At 43.5% G+C, this 25,207-nt stretch overlaps 1 protein-coding gene across 11 annotated transcripts in view; it reads right to left on the bottom strand.

The window, feature by feature from the left end:
• The window catches only part of CDC16 (cell division cycle 16), a 26,563-nt gene extending 7,788 nt beyond the window's left edge, over window positions 1-18,775 (bottom strand). For 6 of the 11 annotated variants that reach the window (XR_015137783.1, XR_015137782.1, XR_015137784.1 and 3 more), the window contains exons 1-14: window positions 18,629-18,775; window positions 17,457-17,511; window positions 17,263-17,360; window positions 15,939-15,977; window positions 15,545-15,685; window positions 13,451-13,610; window positions 12,479-12,570; window positions 11,774-11,907; window positions 10,942-11,021; window positions 9,892-9,941; window positions 9,002-9,075; window positions 7,224-7,349; window positions 2,157-2,309; window positions 847-910 (exon numbers count right to left, since the gene is read on the bottom strand). Coding sequence is in view for 5 of the 11 variants with exons in the window: in XM_086328746.1 (XP_086184872.1) it covers window positions 847-910; window positions 2,157-2,309; window positions 7,224-7,349; window positions 9,002-9,075; window positions 9,892-9,941; window positions 10,942-11,021; window positions 11,774-11,907; window positions 12,479-12,570; window positions 13,451-13,610; window positions 15,545-15,685; window positions 15,939-15,977; window positions 17,263-17,360; window positions 17,457-17,511; window positions 18,629-18,676 (1,314 nt within the window). In the remaining 6 variants the exon portion in view is untranslated. Of the gene's footprint in view, window positions 1-846; window positions 911-2,156; window positions 2,310-7,223; window positions 7,350-9,001; window positions 9,076-9,891; window positions 9,942-10,941; window positions 11,022-11,773; window positions 11,908-12,478; window positions 12,571-13,436; window positions 13,611-15,544; window positions 15,686-15,938; window positions 15,978-17,262; window positions 17,361-17,456; window positions 17,512-18,628 lie in introns of all 11 variants that reach the window. The other 5 variants (XR_015137787.1, XM_086328749.1, XM_086328750.1 and 2 more) reach the window with 4 other exon arrangements.
• Window positions 18,776-25,207: the final 6,432 nt, after the last annotated feature.

Here is a 25,207-nt window from a genome sequence, read left to right as displayed (position 1 = left end):
TACACAAACGTGCAGACACACAGAATACGGTGTTCTTAAGTTCATGTGACAAGAGGCCAAAGTAAGCAAGGCTGTGTCTACAGGGACAAGTAAGCTGTCACCGGGTAGGGAGCCCAGGGGAGCTCTGTCTGTCTCCTCAGTAAAAAGAAACTGACAGCTGAGGAAGATGTGTGTTGTGGGTAAATGTTCCTGTGGGCCGGAACAGAATGACACGGGAAGTGGTAACAGAACAGAATACGACAACATGGGTGTGAATAAAAAGAATCAGGACACAAAGAGCAACAACATGCAAACCTCTGACCTACAGAAGTGCACAGGGCCCAAAGCTGCCACGTTTAATGTAATATCAGTGTTCACATCCGAGAGAGCTGGAAGCACAAAATCACGCATCTCCCAGGAACCAGAGCCTGGTTACAGATCTGAACATATCTTAAATACCAGGTAGGGAAGAACAACAATAGGTCTAATTTTAATTACACCTGGCCCTGTTCCTGCAGAAAGGGGACCTGTTGCTACAGGTACCCGTTCATCAAAAAGAAAGGACAAGTCAGACATGACAGTGCCCACCCCCTTCCGGGATCATCACATACTCTCCCCACTGAACCATCATCGAATGCATTCCAATTACACCCACAGATCAAAACTAGAGCCTCCGAAGAAGCAGACAGCCAACTGCCCTCTCACACTCTTTTTTCACCACGTACCAGGATAAGTCAAATACTGACACACATCTGCGATGATAAATATTAGGCTAATACATACTAGGCAAGACAGATACTATTTTCTTCACTCAATACTAAACATATTTATGAGTGTGTCTGTATTTACAGATATTATATAGAATACCTCATTCCCAATTGCTTTAATTTTTTCCAAAGCATCGAGAAACCATTTTTCTGCTGTTTTCCATCTAAAATAGAGGGGAGGGAAAAAGTTGTAGTTTATTCAAAATTAGCACATATAAACATTTTAAAAATATGTGAATTATCTTCTTCTAATAATAAAAATGAGATAAACATGTGTAATTAGTTTTTTAAAATTCAAGGGAGACAAATGATTACTTTTATGGCATTACCTTCACAAGAGCTCAGTACTTGGGAGATAGAGCATATTCTCATTACTCTCAGTAATCAGGTTCTACAAAGACTGTGAACAGCACTTTCGCCAACACGGAACCACCGCTCCCGGTGGGAGAACCACGCCCTCTGCTCGCAGGTTCACCAGCTGCTCAGAGCACCTGTTTCCACACGCTGCAGTGTGGCACCATCTTACTTAATGCATACTGCTGGTTCACGAACACTGAACTCACAGCAAAAGCACTGTGACTGCCGCCTGCACAGAGCTCGTCTAACCCCACACTCTATTCAAGGCATGTCTCGGCCCTCCTGCACTTAGGACACGAGCAGCACTCCGGCATTCTGCTTGGGGGTCATGTTAAACTGTGAAATAACCAAGAAAAGCACAAGCGGGAGGGGGGCGACGGAGGGGCCCAAAATAGACTCCAACTAAACTGACTGCATGAAATCATCACTACACATTATTTTAAGAGGCTCCAAACTCATAAAGACTAGATAACCCAGTTCTTAGAATACACACCAATGCCACAAAGAACACTACACTGGTACTAATTTACTGGTTTAAAATGTACGCGTAGTTTAGTGTAAAGGATCACAGGCAGTTCTTTCAGTGTGACACCGAACTGCCTGTTCTGTAAACATCCAGAGCAACAGCAAGCCTCAGCCACTGACCAGGAAACTCAGAGGCTGGGCCAACCTAATTGGTTAACTTTTGGATTAACTGTAACTGAAAGGGAAACATTTTTGTTTCAAAATTGTCAGAAATCTTTCTCAAATGTATGAATCCAATTCCTGGTCAACAAAGAGATGACAAGGGATTCTGCAGTGCCTCCAGGCCACCCTGTAGTGTCCAGGCCTGGACCTAAGAGCTTGTGCCAGCCCACAGTGAAGGGGATCAAAACCCGGGTGTAGTATTTTTAAAGACTTCCAAGGTAATGGTGGCTATTTCTTTTTAACTGTCCACCTCCTTCTAAAATAAGACATCTATTAAGAGTCACTGGCCAGTTAAGGTTAAACTCTAGTGATCAAGGTTTTGCTCTGTTTACAAAAAGGAACAAAAGGGCTCCCATGGGTACTTACTCTCCATTTTGAAATGCAACCACTCCAACCTCGTGCATAACAAAAGGGTCTTCTGGCGCGATGCTTAGAGCTTGGCCAAAGAATCTTTCAGCCAATTTTGAGTTATTGGTCAATCCATATTCTAATCCAATATAAAGCATTGGCAAGTGACACCTAAAAGTATTGGAAAAGTTCACATATTCAACACTCACAACTTTAGAATTCATATTTTCAAAGCCTGTCTGCAAAATTACTTTTACATACCAAAAAGAGCACTTAGCTTTTTTCTAACACTTCATTTACTAATATTTAATAAGTATCTAATAAGCTTTTAGAATAATCAGCTGCCACTTCTAGAATCTATCAGCAACCTATTTACCCATATTTTCCATTATTCTACAGTAAAAAGACAGAAACAAAACCCTTGTAAAGCACAAGGGCAGGTCCCATGTGTTCGCATCCATGCCCCCAGCCAAGACTATGTTCCTCTCACTGACTCAGCAACACAGACCCCTCATGGCTGTGCTCAGTCCCCGCTCCCACTATGGAACCAGCCCTGCCCTCAAGTGGACTTCCACTGCATCGGTTATTAGCAGTTCTTCGCTAAAGAGCTTGGAATACGTCATGTTCCATTCTCATAGCCTCTGACTAGGCAGAGGAACTAATTTCCTTGAACTTTATCTCTTCATGCTGTCAGACAGTGGTCACAGTAAGAGGACCCTTCCCTGAAGGTGGTCGGACAGTGTCAGTGAGCACCGACCGCCCGGGCTCCACTCCAGAGTCACAGCTGAAGTTACAACCGCGCTGCCTACAGAAGTGCCACCAAGAGCCTCCACACACACACATGCAGGAGTATCGGGCAATCACTGACCCCAGACAGGAATTCAAATCCACATAAAAAACAGAGCGCCAATAAAGGTGATTACATTTCACCTTTCTTCTCTTGACTGACAGGCCTAACGTATACAGGACTGTAATGTTTACCGTTAACAGCACCAATGAGGTGGAGGGAGCAAAAGCTGCCTGGGAGTAAGGAAGCACGGCTGACAGTGTCTGAGGAAAAGCACGCGACACCGAGCGCGTCTGCAGTGAGAAAGTACGGAACCCTGGAGCAAGGAAGAGACAGCAGACAGCACTGGAGTAAGGACACGTGGAGTAAGGAGTCGTGAAGCAAGAAGCAATGTGTCCTGGAATAAGCAAGTGACACTGGACAGTACCTTGGAGTGAGGAAGTACTGAGTCCTGGAGTAAGACAGCAACACCAGAGAGTACCTCAAATTCATAGGAACAAATGAAGAGAACTTGGAACAGTAAAAAAAGGTCGATGTAACAAACAACACAAATATACACCTGCTCTCCTTCTCACAGCTTCTTTGAAAAACTTTACACACTGAAACCATTACAACAACGGATAACAGAGAATCTGCTGTTTGCAGATCTGCCCAACCAGAAATACTAACGGGAGTCCTCAGGCTGAAAAAAAAGACACTTAGACAGTAACTCAAATCCAAAGGGAAAAACAATTTGGACAAAATAACCACATAGGTAAGGATAAGACAGTATAAATGTATTTCTGTTTGCAGCTCTTCTTGAACTTGACCTACTGAAATTAAGTTGGTGTCATAAAGTAAGAAACACATTTGGTTTTGTCCCTGGTTGCTGGCACAGACCTCCTAAAAGCCTGGGGAGTCCCTGAGTGAGAGGTGTGTCCTTTGTCATGTACAACAAGCCCCTCCTGATTACACCCAATTTACATTAATGGGGACTCAGAGCGAGGCTGGTCACCAGAAGACCAGGTGCTGAGAGGACTGGAACTTTCAGCCCCATGCACAGACTTCCTGGTAGGGAGGCTGAAGGCTAAACTCTGGAAACACTCCTGACTGCAAGATCCCAAGAGCTTCCGAGCTGGTGACCACAGCACGGTCCTGAGAGAGCTGGAGGCTGCGTGCACTCCTACCCACGGACCGTGCACTGCCCTTCTCTTCCATTTGGCTCCTTCTGAGTTGTATCATTTATAATAAACAAAACACTTCCCTGAATTCTGTGAGTCATTCCAGCAAATAATCAGACCCGAGGAGGAGCTGTGGGAACCCCTGATTTACAGCCAGTCAGTCAGAAGGACAAGTGACCCAGGACCAGCGTGAGAACTGAACTGACTTGTAGGACTCCACAGGTGTCTGGAGAATCAGAGAACTGGCTGTTAGTGTTGGAAAGTACTCTAGTCAGTAGTCGGTATTAATCCAAAGTAGATTGTTTAAGATGTTCATTGTAACCCCCCAAGATAATGACTAAAACCTCAAAAAATGTACTATATGAAAAAAACAGAATTAAAGTGGTAATTACAAAGGATCTAATCAAAGAAAGAGTAAGGAGAAATAGAAGAAAAAAACATGTAACATATTAAAAAACAGAGCAAAACGGCAAGCCTAAATCCTACCTTATTACTAATTATATTATACACAAACGGATAAAACTCCAACAAAAGGCAAGAAATCAGCAGAATCAATAATAGAACCATGTTCCAACTATTTGCTGTCTACAAGTGACACACTTTAGATTCAAAAGACTCAAGTTGAAACTGAAAAGACTGAAAGAGATACACCATGCAGGTAACAACCAAAATAAGCAGGAATGGCTACACTGAACATTAGATAAAACAAACTCAGACAAAATCTGTTACTAGAAACAACCAAGGATGTTTCACAAAGATAAAAGGCTAAATCCATCAAGAATCTAACAGTAGAGACCCCAAAGCTAGTAGTAAAAACTGCCAGAATTGGAGGGAAAAAGACAATTCAACAGAACAGTTGGAGACTTCAATAAGGATATCAGCTGCCATTTGAAAACATGCTTTACACCACTTCATGGGCATGCAGGACCCACCCGTTTTGGCTAACCAATGGAAATATGAAGAAGGTATCTGCTTTTATGGGATCTGCTTTTATGGGAAAGAAACTTTCCACGACTTCAGCTTATTAAAGGTTTCACAGGAACACTCTACTTGTGACAAGGAGAAACCCACACCCACTTGCAATCATGAATGAAATCACAAGGTGGAGAACCGACAAGAGAAGCCGTGAACAACACTGTGGCCCGGCAGGACTCAGGGCAGGGAGCAGCGCACTGGCGGGAGTGGGGCTCTCGGACACGGGAGGACTGCTATGGAGTGTCCTCTAAGACAGACACGCTAGGTTGTAAAGAACCTCAAGAAACCTAAAACACTGAAATCACAGAGTATGATCTTCAATCACATTGGAATTAGAAATAACTGAAGGAAATGTTGGAAATTCACAAATATCTGGTAATTATACAACACTCTTAAATAACCAATGGCTCAAGAAGTCATAAAGAAAATTTTAACAGATGTATGCAATTTCAAACAATTAACCAAACACAGAGTAAGCTAAGGGAATACAAAGCTATTCTGATGAAGAAGTAAAACGGAGAGGAAAATAATGCTTATCCTGATGAGGTAATGTGAAAATTTAATTTAAAAAGTGCTCGACTGGGAAACATTACAAGTGTTAAATCATATAATTAATTATTGGTTTCGACTCTTGATCAGTAACTAAGAAGTAATTGTTACTTGTTAGTAATAACTATTCTGGGTTTGTGAGCACCCAGAAGAGCAAAATAAAACTAGCAGACTCTAGCATTTGCTCGGAAGAAACAACCCACAGCAAGTTATTATTTGCTGCAGTTTGCCAGACTGACACATTAGGGGTACGTGCGGACACTGAGCCAAGCTTCAGCAAAGCACTGGAAAGCATCTGGCAGTCGTGGTCAACAGGATGGACTGGGTACGAGGACCATTTAGGTGGGTCAGTAACTGGTTGAACAACTGTAATCTGGAGGACTGTACCAGTAATATGTCAGGATCATAGACTGATGTATGTCTCCCCCAAACCCATACCTTAGGCCCCATGCTGGCCTCCAGTGACTACACTCAGAGAGAGGGCCTATGAGGAAATAATAAAGGTCAGATGAGGGTGTAAAGGTGGGGCCCCAACACAGCAGGGCTAGTATCCTACGAGGGACGGCAGACCGAGTTCCCTATGAGGACAGAGTGAGAAGGCAGCCGCCCAAAGGCCAGGACGAGCGCCCTCACCAGGAACCAAACCGGCCGGCCAGCCTCCGAGACGGGAGAAACCTGACTTCTTTTGTTTAAACCACTGTCTGTGGTCTCTGTTATGGCAGCCTGAAAGACTAGGATTCTCAGGGAGCTGTGTCTTTTATAATAGTGTCATGGACAGCTACTTAGATATCAAAGTCATACACAGAAAATGTAATACACTTAAAAAAGCTGGGACCCTAAATAATATAGATGCAGAACTGAGTGCCAGTAAATCAAACCTAACAAATGCAATTCAAGCAACAAGGTAAGGTAGCTAACTTGCACTGAGTGCTTTCTGTGTGTCAGAAACTGATCCCAGTCTGTAACTAGAATTTTCTTCATTACTCCTCAGTCAGCCTAGGCCTAAGTGTTGCTGTTGCTCCTATTTCTCAGGAGGTGAGTAACTGGCCAAGATCAGCAGGCACCCTGGCACTCCCACCACCTCCCCATCAGAGGTAAGGCTGTGGTCAGCAGCAGCAGCAGCAGCCCACACGAGAGAACGGGGCAAAGTGAAACCAGTGCAGACCTAAAAAGAGTCAACAGGAAGAACAGCAGTACTCTGCTCCGCAAAGCAACATACTGTTAGGGCTCAGTTAGTATCAAAACATTTAACACGGACATGAATTCACAGCCCTGGCAGGCTCAGTCCTGAATCTGAATCATTAAAGAAGCCACATAGACACCTTCTGCACAGCAGCAGGATACGAGCAGCCTCCCGGCTCACGGCCTGGCCACTGCTGTATGAGCACATGAGACAGCTTCCGCCCTCCTCCGCTCCCTCAGCCAGCGTGAGCACGCCCCTCTGTGCCGGTCAGGATAAACTACTCGGCAAAGTCACGCCAGCTGTCTTCCCTCTCGCCCCCAGAGCTACTTCACAAGTGTAAGCTACTAACGAGACACACTACGCTTTAGCAACCCAGTGGCCGAGACGGTGATAACGAAATCCCACTTGCTGCATCAGCCTGTCCCGCGCACCCTTTCATCAGCTGCGCTGCGGTGAAGTAGGCGGCCATCGCTTGGTCATGCTCACTCTCGACTGCAAACGAATGCCCGTACGCGATCCATGCCGGCCCGTAGGTCTTCTCCAGCGTCGTAGCTTTGCTAAAAGATGAAATTTCATTCATGTGTGTAATGTTTAAAGTTGTTAGGTTAATTTTATGGAAGTTGACTATTTCAAGGACATCAGAATTATGTTAATGAAAGCTGTCAATGTATTAAACACTAATGTAACACTGTGTTAATTCACTTGAAATAAAATAATGCTTAATAGTACAAGCAAAATTTTAAGTAATTTTAGGAGAGGTCCACAACTTCCTAGGTATATAGTGGAACCCATTAGCGTTCTGCATAGACTTTATAAACATTACTTGACCCAGGAGCTTCATTTCAAAGTGGAGGAGATAACCAGCGGCAGAAGCAACCTTTTAATGAAGGCCTGCTATGCACCATCTAACCCTGGTAACTTTCAGGGTTATTTATGTTTTAAGGGTTAAGTATATCGAGGATGGAAAGATTAAGTGACAGCCTACAGATGGTTCGATGGACAGGACTACATAGTTTTACAGTCTTCAACTAGGTGACCCACAATGAGCAATAAAGACAGCATATCACAAAACATGAAAAATATAAAGGACGAGATTCCCACTTTCTTAGCATTTTATTTTCTAAGATTTCTTTTACCCAGATGCTCCCTGTTTCACATAGAATTCATCACTGAATAAGCGCAGTAAATCAAAGCAGCACAGCCCAAGCGAACTGCTGTAACACGAATCATCCTGCTCCCAAAAACACAAGCACGTGTCCCTGAAGTGCTTAACACTCAGCAAACCGAGCGCTCTCCCTAGCGCAGGCTCCTCTCCTGTCACCTCAGCTTCGTAACAGTCCTGGCACACAGATGCATCACTCCCCATTTCACGGCAGAGGGAGGATCAGGGGAATGAACTCTCCCAAGGAATCATACCTAGTAAGTGGCAGCATGGGGTCTAGCAATCAAAGCTGGGTCCAAAGTTTATGAACTTTACCACAGATCCGTTTTCTATTCCGTTCACATGGAGGAAGTCACAGGTATTACTAGAGCTTTTTCTGTACTTGAGTAATTGAATAACACTGGTTAAGCAGCTGGACTGGGCTGCATGGAACTCCTCAAGCTAATACCACAGCAGATCCTTAGGTAAACCTGTTCACTTTGCCAAGCATTCTGATTTAAGTATTTTTTATTTATTTATTTAGGCTGCACAGCGTGGCATGTGCGATCTCAGTTCCCACACCCCGCGTTGAACATGTGCCCTTGTAGTGGAAGCAGAGTCTTAACCGCTGGACCACCAGGCACGTCCCCAGGAATACTGTTCTACAGTCACATTTAGTGACCCTGACCTCGGAGTTTCATGTAATTTCACAATTAAAAAAGTCCTCATAGTAAGAGGTTAATACTATCTCTGTAAATAACAAACTCCCAAAATATTTCATATTATTCCCTATTCATATTTATTCTCATTTATAAATAAAAATTTAAATACATCATAAGCCCCTTGAAGACAAGGTCTATACCACTGACTACTTTTATCTCCCCTTCCCTCTACAGCATCTTATAAAGAGCAGGGAACACAATGGATACAACTGAATAAAATCTGGAGAAAACACCTTCTTTCATACTGCTTTTAAAGTACTACAAGTTACTATATTAAGGCAGATGACGAAGAAATTACTTCCTGTAGGTTCACTACTACAGAGGGAGGAAGATAGTAAGTTCATACCTGAGATATCTTCTGGCATGTTCATTTTTATGACCAACCATGAGATAATAGCATCCCACTGCAAACCAAGACACCTAAAAAGTTTAAAATGCACCATGACCAAAGGCACATAACCTTGCACTGGGAATCAGCAACAAGTCAGATGTCCAGCACACACTCATTCACGACAGAACCTTCTCTACACAGGCTGTCTACGAAAGGTCCCGGGTGAAGACAGACCAGACTCTCGACAGCTGCTGCTCCAGGTGCCTCCCACCGTATTCCTGCAGCATCTGAAGCACGAGGCCCCAGCTTGGGTCTACAGACTCCACCTCGTTAGCTAACTTCTCCTGCACTGACTTCTCCACTTTATAAACGGTTTCCACTATGGGGTGCAGATTCTTCTCAGAGATTTAAACCCTGACTCCTGACTTTTGTCTTTAAACACATAGTTTCTGATTCCATTTTCAATTTCTATGTTTTTGTTCTGATCCATGACAGTTTGGAAGACACAATGATTCACTCAGTGCATAATTCAGTAAGTTATCATACATGCAACAGGAGAAATACCAAGCAGGTATTAACATTGCTTATGAGAGATATACGGCTTTCACTTTTAGTATTTACTTTTTCTGTATGTTAAATATTTTAAAATGATAAGCATATATTATTCCTATAATCATAAAAAATAAAGATTTTTAAGTTATATACTAAAAAAATACTTTTGTGATTTGAAAAAGTGAACACTGCTTCTAATGATCATAACCATTAGAAGATTCTGCTCCAACAACTTAAAATAAAACATCTGTATCAACTTAAATTTAGCCTCTATCTAAACACTAGTTAAGTATTTTCTTAAAGTTTAAGTAAGAAAAAATTACTATAAGGAAAAAAAGTTTATATTTACTTACAGGATTACTAGGATATAAATCCACCAATTTATGAGAAAGATAGAAAAGTTCTACATTAGAGAAAAAGAAAAAAAAAAGAATAAAATTATTCATAGCAAATGAAATTTTAAGATATGAGTTTCCCCCAGTTACAACTCTTTACAACGATATACACTGTGTTCTCGCAGCAGTGATTTTATACTTTTCTTTCTTCCTAGACACAAAATTCATTTACCTGATGCAACACAGAAACTCCACGAGCAGTCACTGGCTGTCATTTACTCCCCACCCCACACCTGGTACTAAGTGGGCAGGCAGCACTCAGAGGGCCTAGAAGCCTGGACGAGCAGCACATGACAGAGCACTTCACGTGCTTGGGTTGCTTCAAAGGGCCTCGCCTGTCTTAAAGCCCACGTCTCTTACTCCAGGGGCCTATCACAGACCATCTCAACCACCCACAACCAGGTTGGCTGACCAACCTCTCCAGTTTATCGCATCAGCAAGGTGAGTTCCTCCTGAGTGACACAAAGACCAGGCTGGCTAGAGCGCCTGCACCCGCAGCCACTTGCAGGAGACGCGATGCTGCAGGTCCACGGATGGTACTCGGAGCAGCAAGCCTAGAGCTGGAGTGCCTGGCTACCCTTCTTGACAGAGCTGATCATTCAGTTTAAAAGATTTAAGGGCAAATATAGTCCAAACTCTAAATGTTTCTGAAATGTTAAAATATGGAAAACATTAAAACTCTGCCCCCTTACAATTTCTAAAGTTACTGACTCTTGCCATATCAGCTTTCTTATGGATTTTACAAGAAAAAGAAAAAGGCAAACCACCACCCAACACTCTAAAGTTATGACATCTTGGAACACAAATTACATTTAAAAAAGGAAGCAGAAAGTAGGGATAAAGGAAGCGTGTCCTGCTGCCATGACGAGACAGACCACTGGTCAGTCTGACGGGCGCTTCTTCCCCTAGCTGTCACCTGCAGTTGCAATTACCCAGGACTCGAGAGAGAAAATTTCCAGTTACAGAATATTTTTGTTATAAAAATTCTTAGTTTTAAAATAGTCTTACCATTTGCTTTATTCAGCTCTACAAGTGTTCCTATATGTACAGGTAAACAATTCGCATGGAAAGGATCTTTTTCCATCACTCTGAAAGTTAAAGCAGCACATTATGTATGTAGGTACAAACAGTTTGTAACAGCACTCATTACAATTAGCTATGTTTATTTAAACAGTCATTTCCACATTACACACAATACTGTGGGTTGTAATACATTTTTAGTTTCTTAACTCCATTATCCTCAGACTATCTTAGTTAAGGCAATGATTAGGTTATAAATTAAAGTGAAAATCCTGATTTATTCAGAAGTAATAAACATCACTACAAACATTTACTTTAAATTAACAAATATAATTTAAGTGGTCTATTTAGAAGGATCAAAAATGATATGAAATATTAAATGAATCCTACTTGTCAATTAAAATCTTTGTGAATTCAAGTCTTTTAAGCAGCCCCAGAGGCAAATGTGAACTATGTACAGAGAAGAACTGACGGTGGGGCAGGAGGCCTGGCAAGCGAGCCTGACGCTCAGTCCCTGTGGGGTTTTATTCCTCTCTACTGCAACAAAGAATCGACTTTATAAAGCACGTGCCAGGATGGGATTCCCAAACTTGCACATTATCGCTGGGGATGGACACGGACACTCCCGAGTTAATGACACGAAGCAACAAATGTGCGCACGCCTCTGTCTGTAGACTGCTCTTCTGAGCCAACACCCGCTCTGTACTCTGCAAAGGCGCACCCATCAGTCGACATCATTCAGAAAGCATATCCCACACACTGCTCATGTAAAGCGGGCTATACTCTACGTTCCTGCACAAAAGTAAGTGGATGTACTTACACAGAAGTCAGCTTGTAGCACATTTTAAAATCACAGTTATAATAATGTCTTTCAGCTAAAGACACGACCACATCCAGATTCTCCTGCAAACCATCTACAGACGCAGGGATGACAGTTTCACTAGGCTTATTATACTGAAACAGAGGAACGCAAACATGGCTCAGTGGGAAGCACGGAAGGCACACTCAACCTGACCCGAGTGTTTCAATGTCTAACACACGACAGGTGCGACACTCTCGAACTTCCAACTGCAAGTGTTACCAACACTCCTTTCACAAGTCTGATTCTCTTCTCACTTTTATCACAGAATTCCATGGTAGGAAGTATTTTACAAAGTAGAAGTACAGGAAACATAAGAAAAAACCCTCATTTTCACACATCATCCCATTATCTAACAGTTTCATCTTTTAAAAGTAAGAGTTGTAGAGTATGAGAGAGTCATTGATTTAGAAACTAACATTATTAAAAAGTTGGCAGGAAAAGAAAAAAAAAATAAAAGTAAGAGTTGTTCCTGGGAGAAAGACATATTTTTGAAAGCTTTGTTAGGAATCATATTATTTAAAATAACCTATGTGTATTCCTGCAAATGTGCTAAACTAATAAAAATTAATGTTTAAATTCTTAACCCATAAAATAGAGACCAAATTTAAAGAAAGAAATACGATACTTATATAGAGCAAATACTAACTTGATATTTTAATTTACCTTTTTCAACTTGTTCTCAAACAGAAAACGTAGCAATTCCTGTTCTTCAGTGCAGAGCTTGCTAAGAGGTAGTGATTCAAGAAGTTCTTTTTCTAAAAAATATTAACAAAAAAAGAATGTCCTCAGTAATTATGGTGAAAAAAATCAGCAACAAAAATTATTCTTCTATAACTCTTGGTCTAAGCATACAGAAGTCAAAAGAAAACAACAAGATCAAATGTACTACAGAAAACTAAGACCCAGGTGATGAGAACCATGCAACAGCTGTGCGCGAACCTTCAGGCAACTCTAGTCACCCTCAGGCTTGAGCGTCACCCCCAGCCTCAGCACGACGGACTCTGCGGGGACAATCTCTGCCGTGCTGGCTGTCCTCTGCCCTCTACCCACAGGATTCCACAGGCAACCTCCAACCCCCACCCTGACCTGCCCCCAAGCTGAGACAGTCAGACTCTCCCCAGACACTGCCGAATGTCCCCCAGGGGACAAAACCACAGGCTGAGAGCTCATCAGGCCAAAATATGTCTGAGTCCTGTTGACACACCTCCACCTTCTCTGCGTCTCTCGTTCAGGCACCTCGCACCACTGGCCACACACTCGGTCAATGGCTCTCAGCCCGTGTGTCACCTTAGAACCACCTGATGCCAGGCTCCCACCACAGATTCTGACTTGACTGGTCAGGAGTCGGGACCTGCACACTGAATATTTGTCAAACTCCTCGGGGTTTAAAGTGCAGCCGTGTTGGGAATCACTGAATCAGACCCTGAATTCTTACACAACCTCAAGTCATCAAGAGGCTGACTGCAAGAAGTACTTCCCAATACTGTATTTTGCAAAATGCTTCACGTCTGAAGACATGAAGGAAGCGAACAGGTTTATTTAAAACCTGTACATAGCCTGCTATTGAGTCTATAAGTTTCAGAAAAACAAACAATATTAATTCTGCTAAACATAAAAACACCTGGGTTTCCAAACCTTCTTGGGCTGTCAACATATGGTGGGACGTTAACAGATCAAATGCTTCAAAGCAATACACGTCAAGCTTCAAAGCTTCTTTATAGCTATAGGTAGCGAGGGTTCGGTTGTCTAGAGCATCATAGATTTTTCCTCGTAAAAGACAAATGGAACTCTTTATCTGTTGGAAAAATAAGTCACATACTAAGTCAATACTACTGAAAGTAATTTTGATCAAAAATCATATGCTGTCCGAAGGCGAAGACTTTTTTTTTAATATCTAAAAGGATTCACTCCATCTCAGTGTCAGACACAATACACATTAACAGAAACATAAAACAAAGTAAAACTGCTGGCACCTACCTTCCCGAGGCTCCCTCACGTCAACAAACCTTTATGACTCGGTTATGCGTCGATGCTACTTTGTTCATACTTGTTCTGCCTCCAAGACGGCAGAACAGCTCACAGAGCACACACACGCCGAGTCAACATGAAGAGAGCCTGACGGTGCGTCTCAGGGACGAACCTGAGGAAGCACTAGAGAACTGGCAGCAGCGCAGCACGGGTCAGGAGCTTGGCCTTCGGGACCCGGAGAGAGGCGAGCTCCAGTCCCAGCTGTGATGCTCCCAAGTGGCCTTGGACCACGCTCCAGCTGCTCACGCCTCAGTCCCCCCCCATCTAACTCACAGGCGCTGTAAGGGTCGGAGGTGGTACCATCCAGCGGCAGCACATGGTAAGCAGCTCACACAGTAGCCACCTCACTACTACCAGTAACAAAAGGATGGAGAAACCAGATTTATGTTCTAGATTTGAACCTCAAAAAACAAATAAGTGAGCTTAAAGGTTGTCCAGAGATGCCATTAGGCTTCTCAGGTGGCTTCAATAAACTGCCTGCCAATGCAGGAGACGGGGGCTCTATTCCTGGGTGGGGAAGACCCCCTGGAGAAGGAAACAGCAACCCACTCCAGTCATCTTGCCTGGAAAATTCCCTGGACAGAGAAGCCTGACGGACTACAGTCCACGGGGTCGCAAAAGACAGGACACAACTGAGCGCCTGAGCACACATGCATGCAGAGACGCCACTAACTGGAAATGGGATGAAGGAGACTCATCATAAAATCACAATTAAAAACAGTAGAGGACATTATGGGAGAATCTTAGACCTATGCAGTATCTGTGAGTTATTAAAAAAACATAAACTCAATAAAATAAATACTGCATTAAAAATAAATCATGCATTTCTTAGCAGTTAATGTATAAGAGGTCCAAAAGTAATAATCCTCAACTCGCTCGTCAACGCATTTCCTCACACAAAAAACAATGTGTTTCTTCAAAAAAAAAAAAAAAACCTAAGAATGTTTAGTATTCTTACCACTATACGGTGAAGAGCAGAGTAACCAAGTTCCTGCACAGATATGTTACAAAGAGTAACTGGGATATGAAGGAATTGGTGGCTAACAGCTAAGTGATATAGGGTCTCTTGCTGAAATTTAAAAAAAAAAAGTTCTCAAAGTGATTATGGTAAGGATTGTACAGCTCAGTAAATATACTAAAACCCAATGTACTATGCACTTCTGAAGAATGAACTGCATGTTATGTGAATTACATTTCAAGACAGTTGTTTAAAAAAAGAATAACAGTCCAGATTAGTAATCTGGCTGTGAATGTTATCTATTACATTACATTATATAATCTCTGCCAGCAGGAATTTGCAATTTCAGGCAGGTATGAAGTACACAAACTGAAATACAGAAAATAACACAAATAGTAACATCAAACCACTTCCTGGAAAGAACAAGGTTTCTTGCTGCTGCTGCTAAGTCACTTCGTCAAACACAGTTAAGAAGGGAAAAGTGGGAAGGAATTTAAAACATCAAAGTTGAAAAGAAAGACCTTAAGTTTGCCTATTTCAGATTCAAGCATCTAAGGACACAATAACAACTTCTAATGGCTCAGAAATGTCTTAAAATCTTTTCGGGTTGGGAAAATCAAGTAAGTTGGCAACCCAACTATTTTAAGACGATCATACTGAAGTAAAAGAAGGTGATTTATATTTGCCCTCTCCTGTGGGCAATTCTTACTGACGTCACTGAAACTTCTTACTGTATTACTTACTGAGGACTGTGACATTTCCCAGTCACTGGAGGGGTCTTTCAAGCCACTTTCATCCTTCAAACATTTCTCAAACAGCCGTTTGTTGATCGGCTCCTCCATGTCAAGAATATCAAGAGCCTGCTGATGTTCTTTCGCAGCAAACTATATAAAAAACAGACACAGCCTTTGTCACTTATGACTTCTGATACTAAATAAACACAGTCACTGAAGATTTTAAAAGGTCATGAATACTGTACCCACTCATTACTTAAATTTAAAATTTAAAGTAGAATTTTCTTCATGCACATCAGCTTTTAGTAAATGGAGAATCAGTATACTGAATTCTCACTCTCATGTGAGGGATACAAAGATTCACAGCATTAAACCTTTACCAAATAACCAGAGCAATACTTACATGGCATCTAGCTGCAAGGTAGCGACATGCTTCGTACAACTAGAAAAGAAATTAATCTATCAAAAAAGTGATCAAGATAACATGCATCTTCGATCGAAAAGAAAAGTATAACAAAAAAGAGATCAAAGTTATTTTCATGATTCCTCTTCTACTCTCACAGAGAAAAAAAGTCTTTTTAACTCATATTCATCATGAACCTACTGTTTGCCAAGCACCAAGGATTCAAAAAGGAATAAGGACTTGCCTCAAGGAGGTTGTAACAAGGGAGACATAAGTACACCACATAGTTTCTTTTATAAGCTATGAAAGAATCGCATGAAAAAATACTAGCCAGTTGAATAAGGAAACCCCCTCCGGGGGAGAAGGTAACTTGGGAGTTGGTCAGCATCCCAGCACTGAGTGTGAGCAACTGTCACCCGTCTCAGGAGCTGCGAGCAGCGAGCATGACTGGACACACACTCCACGCACTGACGGTGGTGGTGGCTACGTGACAACTGGAGAGAAATCACAAAACACCTGGGGGGGCGTCCATGACTGCATCTGACTTTATGAGTTAAAGTCGCTCAGTCGTGTCCAACTCTTTGCAACCCCATGGACTATACAGTCCATGGAATCCTCTAGGCCAGAATACTGGAGTGGGTAGCCTTTCCCTTCTCCAGGGCAATCTTCCCAACCCAGGGATTGAACTCAGGTCTCCTGCATTGCAGGTGGATTCTTTACCAGCTGAGCCACTAGGGAATCCTGTAGGTACTAGGAAAGCACTGAGAAAGCGCTGAGTGGTACTGTGAGAGATGTAATCAGATCTGTTTTAGGAAGACCACCCTGTGAGAGTTTAAAGGATGAACTGGAGACAAGGAAAGGGGTGTGGGAAAGATGTTACTGAACAAAAGAGAGAGGCTAAAACAACAAACAGACAAATTACAGGCCTGATGTGCAGAGTGGTAATCAGACAGAAAGGAACAGCCAATACTTTCAGAGCTATTTAGAAAAGTGTTGTCAAAACTTAGTGACTGGATGGGGGGTGGGGGTGGCAGGAGGGAAAAACAAAGTGACCTGAGTTAGGAATAAGAGCATTTCTCTTTGACTTTCCTGGCGATTCCAACGCAAGGGACATGGGTTCCATCCCTGTTCAGGGAACTAAGCTTCCGCATGCCTCATGCTGAGACCAAAAAGAAACATGAAAAGAAACACAAGAAATTTCTCTTTACATTTCATAAGAGAAACTGAATCCTTCAAAATATTCTTCAAAGTATGTTCACATAAAAAGAACATATACCTAAAATACTAACCTAACAACATTTTTAACACCTTTGGACTCACTCACTTTGTCCAGTTTCCGAGACCGAAGTGCATGAGCCGCCCTGTGATACTGGGCTGTCAGGTAAAGACACTGGGCCAACCAGTAAATGTCCCGGGGGTCCTCTGGAGGGAAAGTCACATAAAGGGTCAAAGGTGCGAGGTGAAGTAGAAAGTTCTTTTAAGGATAGAGAAATCAGAAAAATAGAATTTGTCACTTACCATGAGAGAGTGAAGCTACTTTATCTGCCCAAAACAGAGCACTCTGATACTGTTGCTGCATCATAAAAAGAAAAAGCAGTAATTACCCTGTTCTTTCAACAGTTTTACACAGATAGCTAGTATTACTAGAAGGTTTTAATGCTATATAACACACCAACATCTCAATACAGTATTTTTTTTAATGTATAGTATCAATCGTATCTCTGTATTCTATCGCAGGTGAGTTTTAGTTCCGTGGAAGACTGTTGACATACAATTTAAGAAGGCAGATTTTTTAAAAAATTTGTACTCTGCAGAAGTACCTCAGCAGGTATTTAAGGACGTGGCTGATTAAGTGATCGCCAGCGAGGCTCTCAGTCTTTGCCTCAGGCCTCCTAGATGCGAACCTGGAACTCCGCTGCCAGTCAATGTGGGAGGAGGGATGCTCTGGCAGGGTCACAGATCTGCCCAACCTTAGTGCCTGGAAGGCTGAAAGCAGGCCTGTCCCCTTCCTCGCCCAGAGCCAGAGGAAAAGTGCTCCGGAAGAATTTGGTTAACTCATCTGACTTAAGGCAAACCAAAATACAGCGTTCTGAATGTTGCAAACAACCAGCAACAATATTTCACATTCAACTCCTAACAGTTCACACTGAACAGGCTTTTCTCTCCCCTTCTTGGTTTCCAATTTATTGGGACCACATATATTTTACAAAGACTAGGTGACATCGTAGACTAAAGGGATGCTGCTGATTCTGGAAATACGTCTTTCCTTAAACACTGATGCTCATTCAAGCGAAGGGAAGGGAGAGGAGGTGTAGTTAACACGAACTTTTTAAAGTACTGATTTTGACATTAGAAGTTTGTCTTTATCATTATTCACTTAAACTTGCCCAAATAAGGACAACCAAGCTTTAAACGTTTTCTATTTACTAGCGAAGTTCACAGGCCACCCCTCGACTTGCGCTCAGTAGGAAGCGTGTGCTGAACTGGCCGGACCGGGCTCGGGGTCGCCGACCCGTGCCGGGCTCTCGGAGACGCCCGTCGCCCAGCGCTCCCCGGCCTGCCGGCCGCAGAGGGCCGGCGCTCGACGCTCCCTCCAGGGCTCCGGCCCGAACCAAAGCCCAGGGCCGCATGGCCGCGCGCCGCCAGGACCGCGTCTCCAGAGCCCCGCCAGCGTCCCCGGCCGACCCCACCTGGTCCAGGTACTGCCGGACACGCTTCCGCAGCCGCTCCAGGTTCATGGCTGCGGGGCCGGGCCCGGCGCGCTCGCCGCGTCCCGCTGCCCACCAGGCAGACCTGGGCCCGCGCCCGGCGCCCGCGCCAACGCCACTGGACCGCGCGCGGAGCCCGGGAACTTCCGCTCCCGGCTGGCCCCGCCCCGGAAGCCCTGTGCAAAGGAGTCCCCTCTGGAGCCGGAAACGGGCGTCGCGCCGTGGGTTCCGAGGCGTTCCTCGCCCTTTCGGTGGCCAGGGCTCTCTTTCGGACTGCTACGTTGTTTTCTGTATCGTCCGGTTTTTACAAGAATTCTGATGTCCGTTTAGGCGGAATCCCCCGCTCTTTACCCTCCTTATCCACTGCAATCTCCCAGGTGATGTCTGATCACCTTGGCCTGCCTTCAGGGAGAGCTCCGTAAGGTCCGAGGTCTGCTCCCAGTCCTTTTCCTCCGGTTGACCCACACGAGCTCCTTGGCTGCGCCTTCCCACTCGCGTGTGCTGCGTCGAGTTAAACCGTTTCCTCCTCGCTGCAAATTTCCATCGCAGAGGTCCTTGTACCCGTGTTGACAGTTTCCCACCTTTGAATAAAACCTTACAGCGCCTTAAGGAATGTAATTTGAATTTTTTTTTTTTCTTTAACATCATTCAAATGAAATATCCAAAAGAGGCCAATCGATAGAGATAGAGAATTGAGAGTAGTTGTCAGGGGCTGGAGTGAGGGATGGGGTTTCTTTTAGAGTGATGATAATGATCTAAAATGGATTGTCGTGGCTGCTGCATAGCTCCGTGAATAAACTGAAAGCCATAACCTCTACACTTTCAACTTTATGGTGTGTGAAAGATATTTCAATAAAGTTGCCTTTAAAAGCTCATCTTTGACAATTTGCAAAAAGAAACTATTTGACAAATAGGTTTTCCATACTGTGCATGACATGGTGCCAGCAGTAGCTGTGCAAAGATGAGAAAGTCCTATGCTTACTTGAGAGCAATGTCTGTACATGTAATATGTTCGGTCTAGTAGAGGGAAACAGATGAGTAAATATCTAAGTGCAAAGAGCAAAGATGCACTCAGGAAGGAGTGGAGGGACTAACGGAATGGTCAGTACTAACAAAGTCAGAAATCAAGTGACATGTAAGCAATTGGAGTGGAGGTGATGTAAGCTGAACCTTTCTTCCCCATAGTGAAGTTCAACTTTTAAAATAAAGACAATGCATTCTCATTACCATAACCCCCACCAAAAAAAAATTGTAGACAAACAGCACTTGAAGTCAAAAGACAAGGTAGGGAGAAATTTTAAATCTACCATAAGATACTAATTTCCTTTAGATGTAATTAGCCAATATAAAGGGACCAGTGGCTCAAGAGGGGAAAAAAATGGGTAAATGATATGAAAATGCAGTTCATAGGATAAGAAATGCAAGTGGATTCTAAACATATGAAAGAAAGCTCAACTTCACTCATAATAAGAAAACTAAAATCGTGGGATATCACTTTTCATACATTAGCAAAGATCAAAAAATTTGGTGACACTTTGTTGGCTAAAGTAGAGGAAACAGACCTCTTCATACACTGTTTTGTGAGTGATGTTGATACATGCTCTATGGTGAACAAGTTGCATGTCTTCCAAAACTACGAATGTACATACTCAGCCCTACTACTACTACTACTACTACTACGACGTCGCTTCAGTCGTGTCCGACTCTGTGTGACCCCACAGACGGCAGCCCATCAGGCTCCCCCGCCCCTGGGATTCTCCAGGCAAGAACACTAGAGTGGGTTGCCATTTCCTTCTCCAATGCATGGAAGTGAAAAGTGAAAGTGAAGTCGCTCAGTCGTGTCTGACTCTTAGCGACCCCATGGACTGCAGCCTACCAGGCTCCTCTGTCCATGGGATTTTCCAGGTAAGAGTACTGGAGTGGGTTGCCATTGCCTTCTCCGATACTCAGCCCTAACACTTCCAATTCTGGGAGATATCTTCTAGAGACGCATTTTGCATGTGTGCAGAGTGACCTGTTGCATGGGGATAGTCATTACAACATTGTCTGTAAAAGCAAAAATTTAGGGACAGTTTAATAATCCATCAGGTTGGAAACGGATAAAAAAAGTCACAGCATTCTCACATAGTGAAATACCATGCAGCTATTTACAGGAACAAGCAGTTCTATGTGTGGATATGGAACAACCTCCAAGATATATTAAGGGGGAAGAAGCAAGGGATAGAGAAGTGCTGATCATATGTGACCATTTGGGTAAAATAGAAAACTAACTGAACAATGGGTAGAAAGATCCTTAAACTATCCACGGCAGGACAAATTAGGACATTGGCAATGTGCAATGTCTTGTGAAAGGAGCATAATTATATTAACATGAATATCAAGATACATTGCCTCACATTAGATTACATTATTAATGCCATTTATTACTAATGGCAATAGTTGTAGTGGAAGTGTTGCTAAGAAGCCCGAGAGACACAAACCAGCAGGGTGAAAATCAGCCATTTCTGAGCCCATCTCAAGGCCAGATGGTTTGCTCTACTCCACTTGAGGTCTCTGCACCAAGACAGCCCTTGTTTACCTTCTGACCCGCTCAGCTCCACTGAATGGCTGGCCAGGATGCCAGACAGTTTCTGGAACCTCAGGTAGGCCTGGAACATCTCTGTTGTGCTAAGACTGGCCAGGTGACTTGTCATACCCAATTTCACGTTTAGAGTCTTAACTGAACATTTTTAAATTAACATATATTAGTGCTAAAGTCATATATTTGAGATGAACATTTAGTAAAATCACAAATATAATCTAAAATTTTCCTTCCTTCAAACACACTTTTAAAATGACAAAATAAAAGAGTGAATTCAGTTTGGATTAAAGTCCTCAGTAACTGAATTATTCTGACATTTCCTAGATATGTTTGAAGATTCAGTTCAGATCAGTAGTGTCTGACTCTTTGAGACCCCATGGACTGCAGCACCCCAGGCTTCCCTGTCCTTCACCAACTCCCAGAGCTTGCACAAACTCATGTCCATCGAGTCGGTGACGCCATCCAACCATCTCGTCCTCTGTCGTCCCCTTCTCCTCCCGCCTTCGATCTTTCCCAGCATCAGGGTCTTTTCCAGTGACTCAGTTCTTCACATCAGGTGGCCAAGGTATTGCATCAGTCCTTCCAATGAATATTCAGGACTGATTTCCTTTCGGATGGACTGGTTTGATCTCCTTGCAGTCCAAGGGACTCTCAAGAGTCTTCTCCAACACCACGCTTCAAAAGCATCAATTCTTCAGCACTCAGCTTTATTTATAGTCCAACTCTCACATCCATACATGATTACTGGAAAAAAACATAGCTTTGACTAGATGGACCTTTGGTGGCAAAGTAACGTCTCTGCTTTTTAATATGCTGTCTAGGCTGGTCATAGCTTTTCTTCCAAGGAGCAAGCGTCTTTTAATTTTATGGCTGCAGTCACCATTTACAGTGATTTTGGAGCCCAAGAAAATAAAGTCTGTCACTGTTTCCATTGTTTCTCCATCTGTTTGCCATGAAGTAAGGGGACCTGATGCCATGATCTTTGTTTTCTGAATGTTGAGCTTTAAGCAGCTTTTTCACTCTCCTCTTTCACTTTCATCAAGAGGCTCTTTAGTTCCTCTTTGCTTTCTGCCACAAGGGTGGCATCATATGCATACCTGAGGTTATTGATGTTTCTCCCAGCATTCTTGATTCCAGCTTGTGCTTCATCCAGCCCATCACTGCGCGTGAGATACTCTGCATAGAAGTTAAATAGGCAGGGTGACTATACAGCTTGATGTACTCCTTTCCCAATTTGGAACCAGTTCATTGTTCCATGTCTAGTTCTAATTATTGATTCTTGACCTGTATACATATTTCTCAGGAGGCAGGTCAGGTGGTCTGGTATTCCTATCTCTTGAAGAATTTTCCATAGTTTGGTGTGATTTGCACAGTCAAAGGCTTTAGCATAGTCAATGAAGCAGAAGTAGATGTTTCCCTTGGATTTTCTTGCTTTTTCTATGATCCAGTACATGTTGGCAATTTGATCTCTGGTTCCTCTGCCTTTTCTAAATCCAGCTTGAATATCTGGACGTTCTCGGTTCATGTCCTGTTGAAACCTAGCTTGGAAAATTTTGAGCATTACTTTGCTAGTGTGTGAGATGAGGGCAATAGTGCAGTAGTTTGAAGATTACGTATCTTTTAATTCATTCCATGAGGCCAGATTCTCCAAATGTCCTCAGGCATTAAAAGCTTCACTGCAAAAGGATTTAATAAAGTAAATATATACTCTTGAAAGCACAATCTATCACTTTTTTCCAGTACATTCTTTCTTGCTCTTGATGGCAGCTCCAGAACCGTCTCCTTGCACACGATCAAGATGATCACGGTGGCGTTCGACTACGTTATGAATCTAAACCTTGAGAAAGTTTAATTTCAAAGTCATAAGAATCCTGAAGCAATAACCAATATCCAAATGAGATTTCTCAACTTTCAAAGCACCCTCCCCTGGTGGCTCAGTGGTAAAGAATTCGCCTGCCAGTGCAGGAGACATGGGTTCGATCCGTGGGTCAGGAAGCTCCCCTGGAGGAGGAAACGGCAACCCACTCTAGTACTCTTGCCCAGAAAATTCCATGGACAGAGGAGCCTGGCAGGCTGCAGTCCCTGGAGTCACAAAAAGAGTCAACATGCCTGAGCACACATGTATGCCTGTGTAGCAATCATGCACCTCACCACCTCCTGGGCTGTGGCAGGGTCACCTCCTTTCAGATCCGGGGTCTGAGTCCTGACGGAGCGACTGACACTTTTAACACACCTCCCTCAGGACTATGTTTACCTAGCAGCTCCAGGCCAGTCTCAGCCTGGCCAAAGAGCAAACTCCTCAATCAACTGGTGCCATCCCACTCCTCTCCCCTTCCCCTTCTCCTCCTCCTGCCTCTCCCTCCCCTTCCTTCCTTGGCCACGGTGGCCTTGAGAAGGTGGCATGGCCTCTCTCGCCTCAGATGAGGTAGCCATTGTCAGTAGCCAGGTGGCCAGCCCTGTGCCTTTAAGGGGCCTTTGTACCAAGGCCCAGCCAGCTACTGCAGACCAGGCTGACTGCCCTGGGCTTCTACCTTGGAAAGAGCAGCACTCTTTTCTTTCTGGAGTAGCAACTTGGTCTGGACTTGGATTTGCTTTCCCTGCCTGTCATGTCTTTACAGACCTTGGGCCTGCTGCCCTGGTCCTCAGGTTCTAACCAGGGGTGTGAAGGGAAACCACAGCCGCGGTCGTGCCATTTCCAGCGGCAGCGACTCCACCCCAACAAGGTGCACACGACTGTCCCCCGACACACCCCCTCACGCCTGCGACACAAAAGCTCCAATCAGAGGCAATAGCTCAGGTGTCTGAGGGGTGGTCCCTCAAACTGCCTGCTTTTTCTGCAGGACTCACTTCCACTGCCTGCGAAGTGGGACAATGAAGAATCACACATGGAAAGAGAACAAGACCCTGATACCATCAGTCACGTCATGAGTTACATTAGACAACAATACAACTTCCTCCAAGGGGCTCCAAACCCCTAGTCCAGGGGTTCCTGGCATGTGAACTTGTTTGAAGTCAGCAAGATACTGGGAAACAGCTGCTCACTGATATTCTTATGCAGTACTACGTTCTTTGAAATCGCACACGTGCAAGTCTCTGTTCTGCTGTTTCTCTGATGAGTCCCTCCTAAAATAGTCCATGAAACACAGTCAGGAAAACAAGGCACAGATTTTCAGTCTGACCAGAATATTAAACATCCCAAGGGGTTTCTTAAGAAATTAAATTACTCAGAAACAAAAAGAGAGCCATCTTGCCCACTGGAGTGAGGACTGCTGCGATCAGGCCATGGCAGGAGAGTCATTTCAGAAGCACTAGACTGGTTCCAAATCGGGAGAGGAGAACATCAAGGCTGTATGTTGTCACCCTGCCTATTTAACTTCTATGCAGGGTACATCATGCGAAATACCACAAGCACAAGCTGGAATCAAGAATGCTGGGAGAAACATCAATAACCTCAGGTATGCATATGATGCCACCCTTGTGGCAGAAAGCAAAGAGGAACTAAAGAGCCTCTTGATGAAAGTGAAAGAGGAGAGTGAAAAAGCTGCTTAAAGCTCAACATTCAGAAAACAAAGATCATGGCATCAGGTCCCCTTACTTCATGGCAAACAGATGGAGAAACAATGGAAACAGTGACAGACTTTATTTTCTTGGGCTCCAAAATCACTGTAAATGGTGACTGCAGCCATAAAATTAAAAGACGCTTGCTCCTTGGAAGAAAAGCTATGACCAGCCTAGACAGCATATTAAAAAGCAGAGACGTTACTTTGCCACCAAAGGTCCATCTAGTCAAAGCTATGTTTTTTTCCAGTAATCATGTATGGATGTGAGAGTTGGACTATAAATAAAGCTGAGTGCTGAAGAATTGATGCTTTTGAAGCGTGGTGTTGGAGAAGACTCTTGAGAGTCCCTTGGACTGCAAGGAGATCAAACCAGTCCATCCGAAAGGAAATCAGTCCTGAATATTCATTGGAAGGACTGAT

The sequence above is a fragment of the Bos grunniens genome, chromosome 12 (genome assembly GCF_055505025.1).
Source record: "Bos grunniens cultivar Pamir isolate PY7600 chromosome 12, Bosgru_T2T1.0, whole genome shotgun sequence".
Classification (NCBI taxonomy): Eukaryota; Metazoa; Chordata; class Mammalia; order Artiodactyla; family Bovidae; genus Bos; species Bos grunniens.
This window is presented reverse-complemented; position numbering and strand designations above follow the sequence as displayed.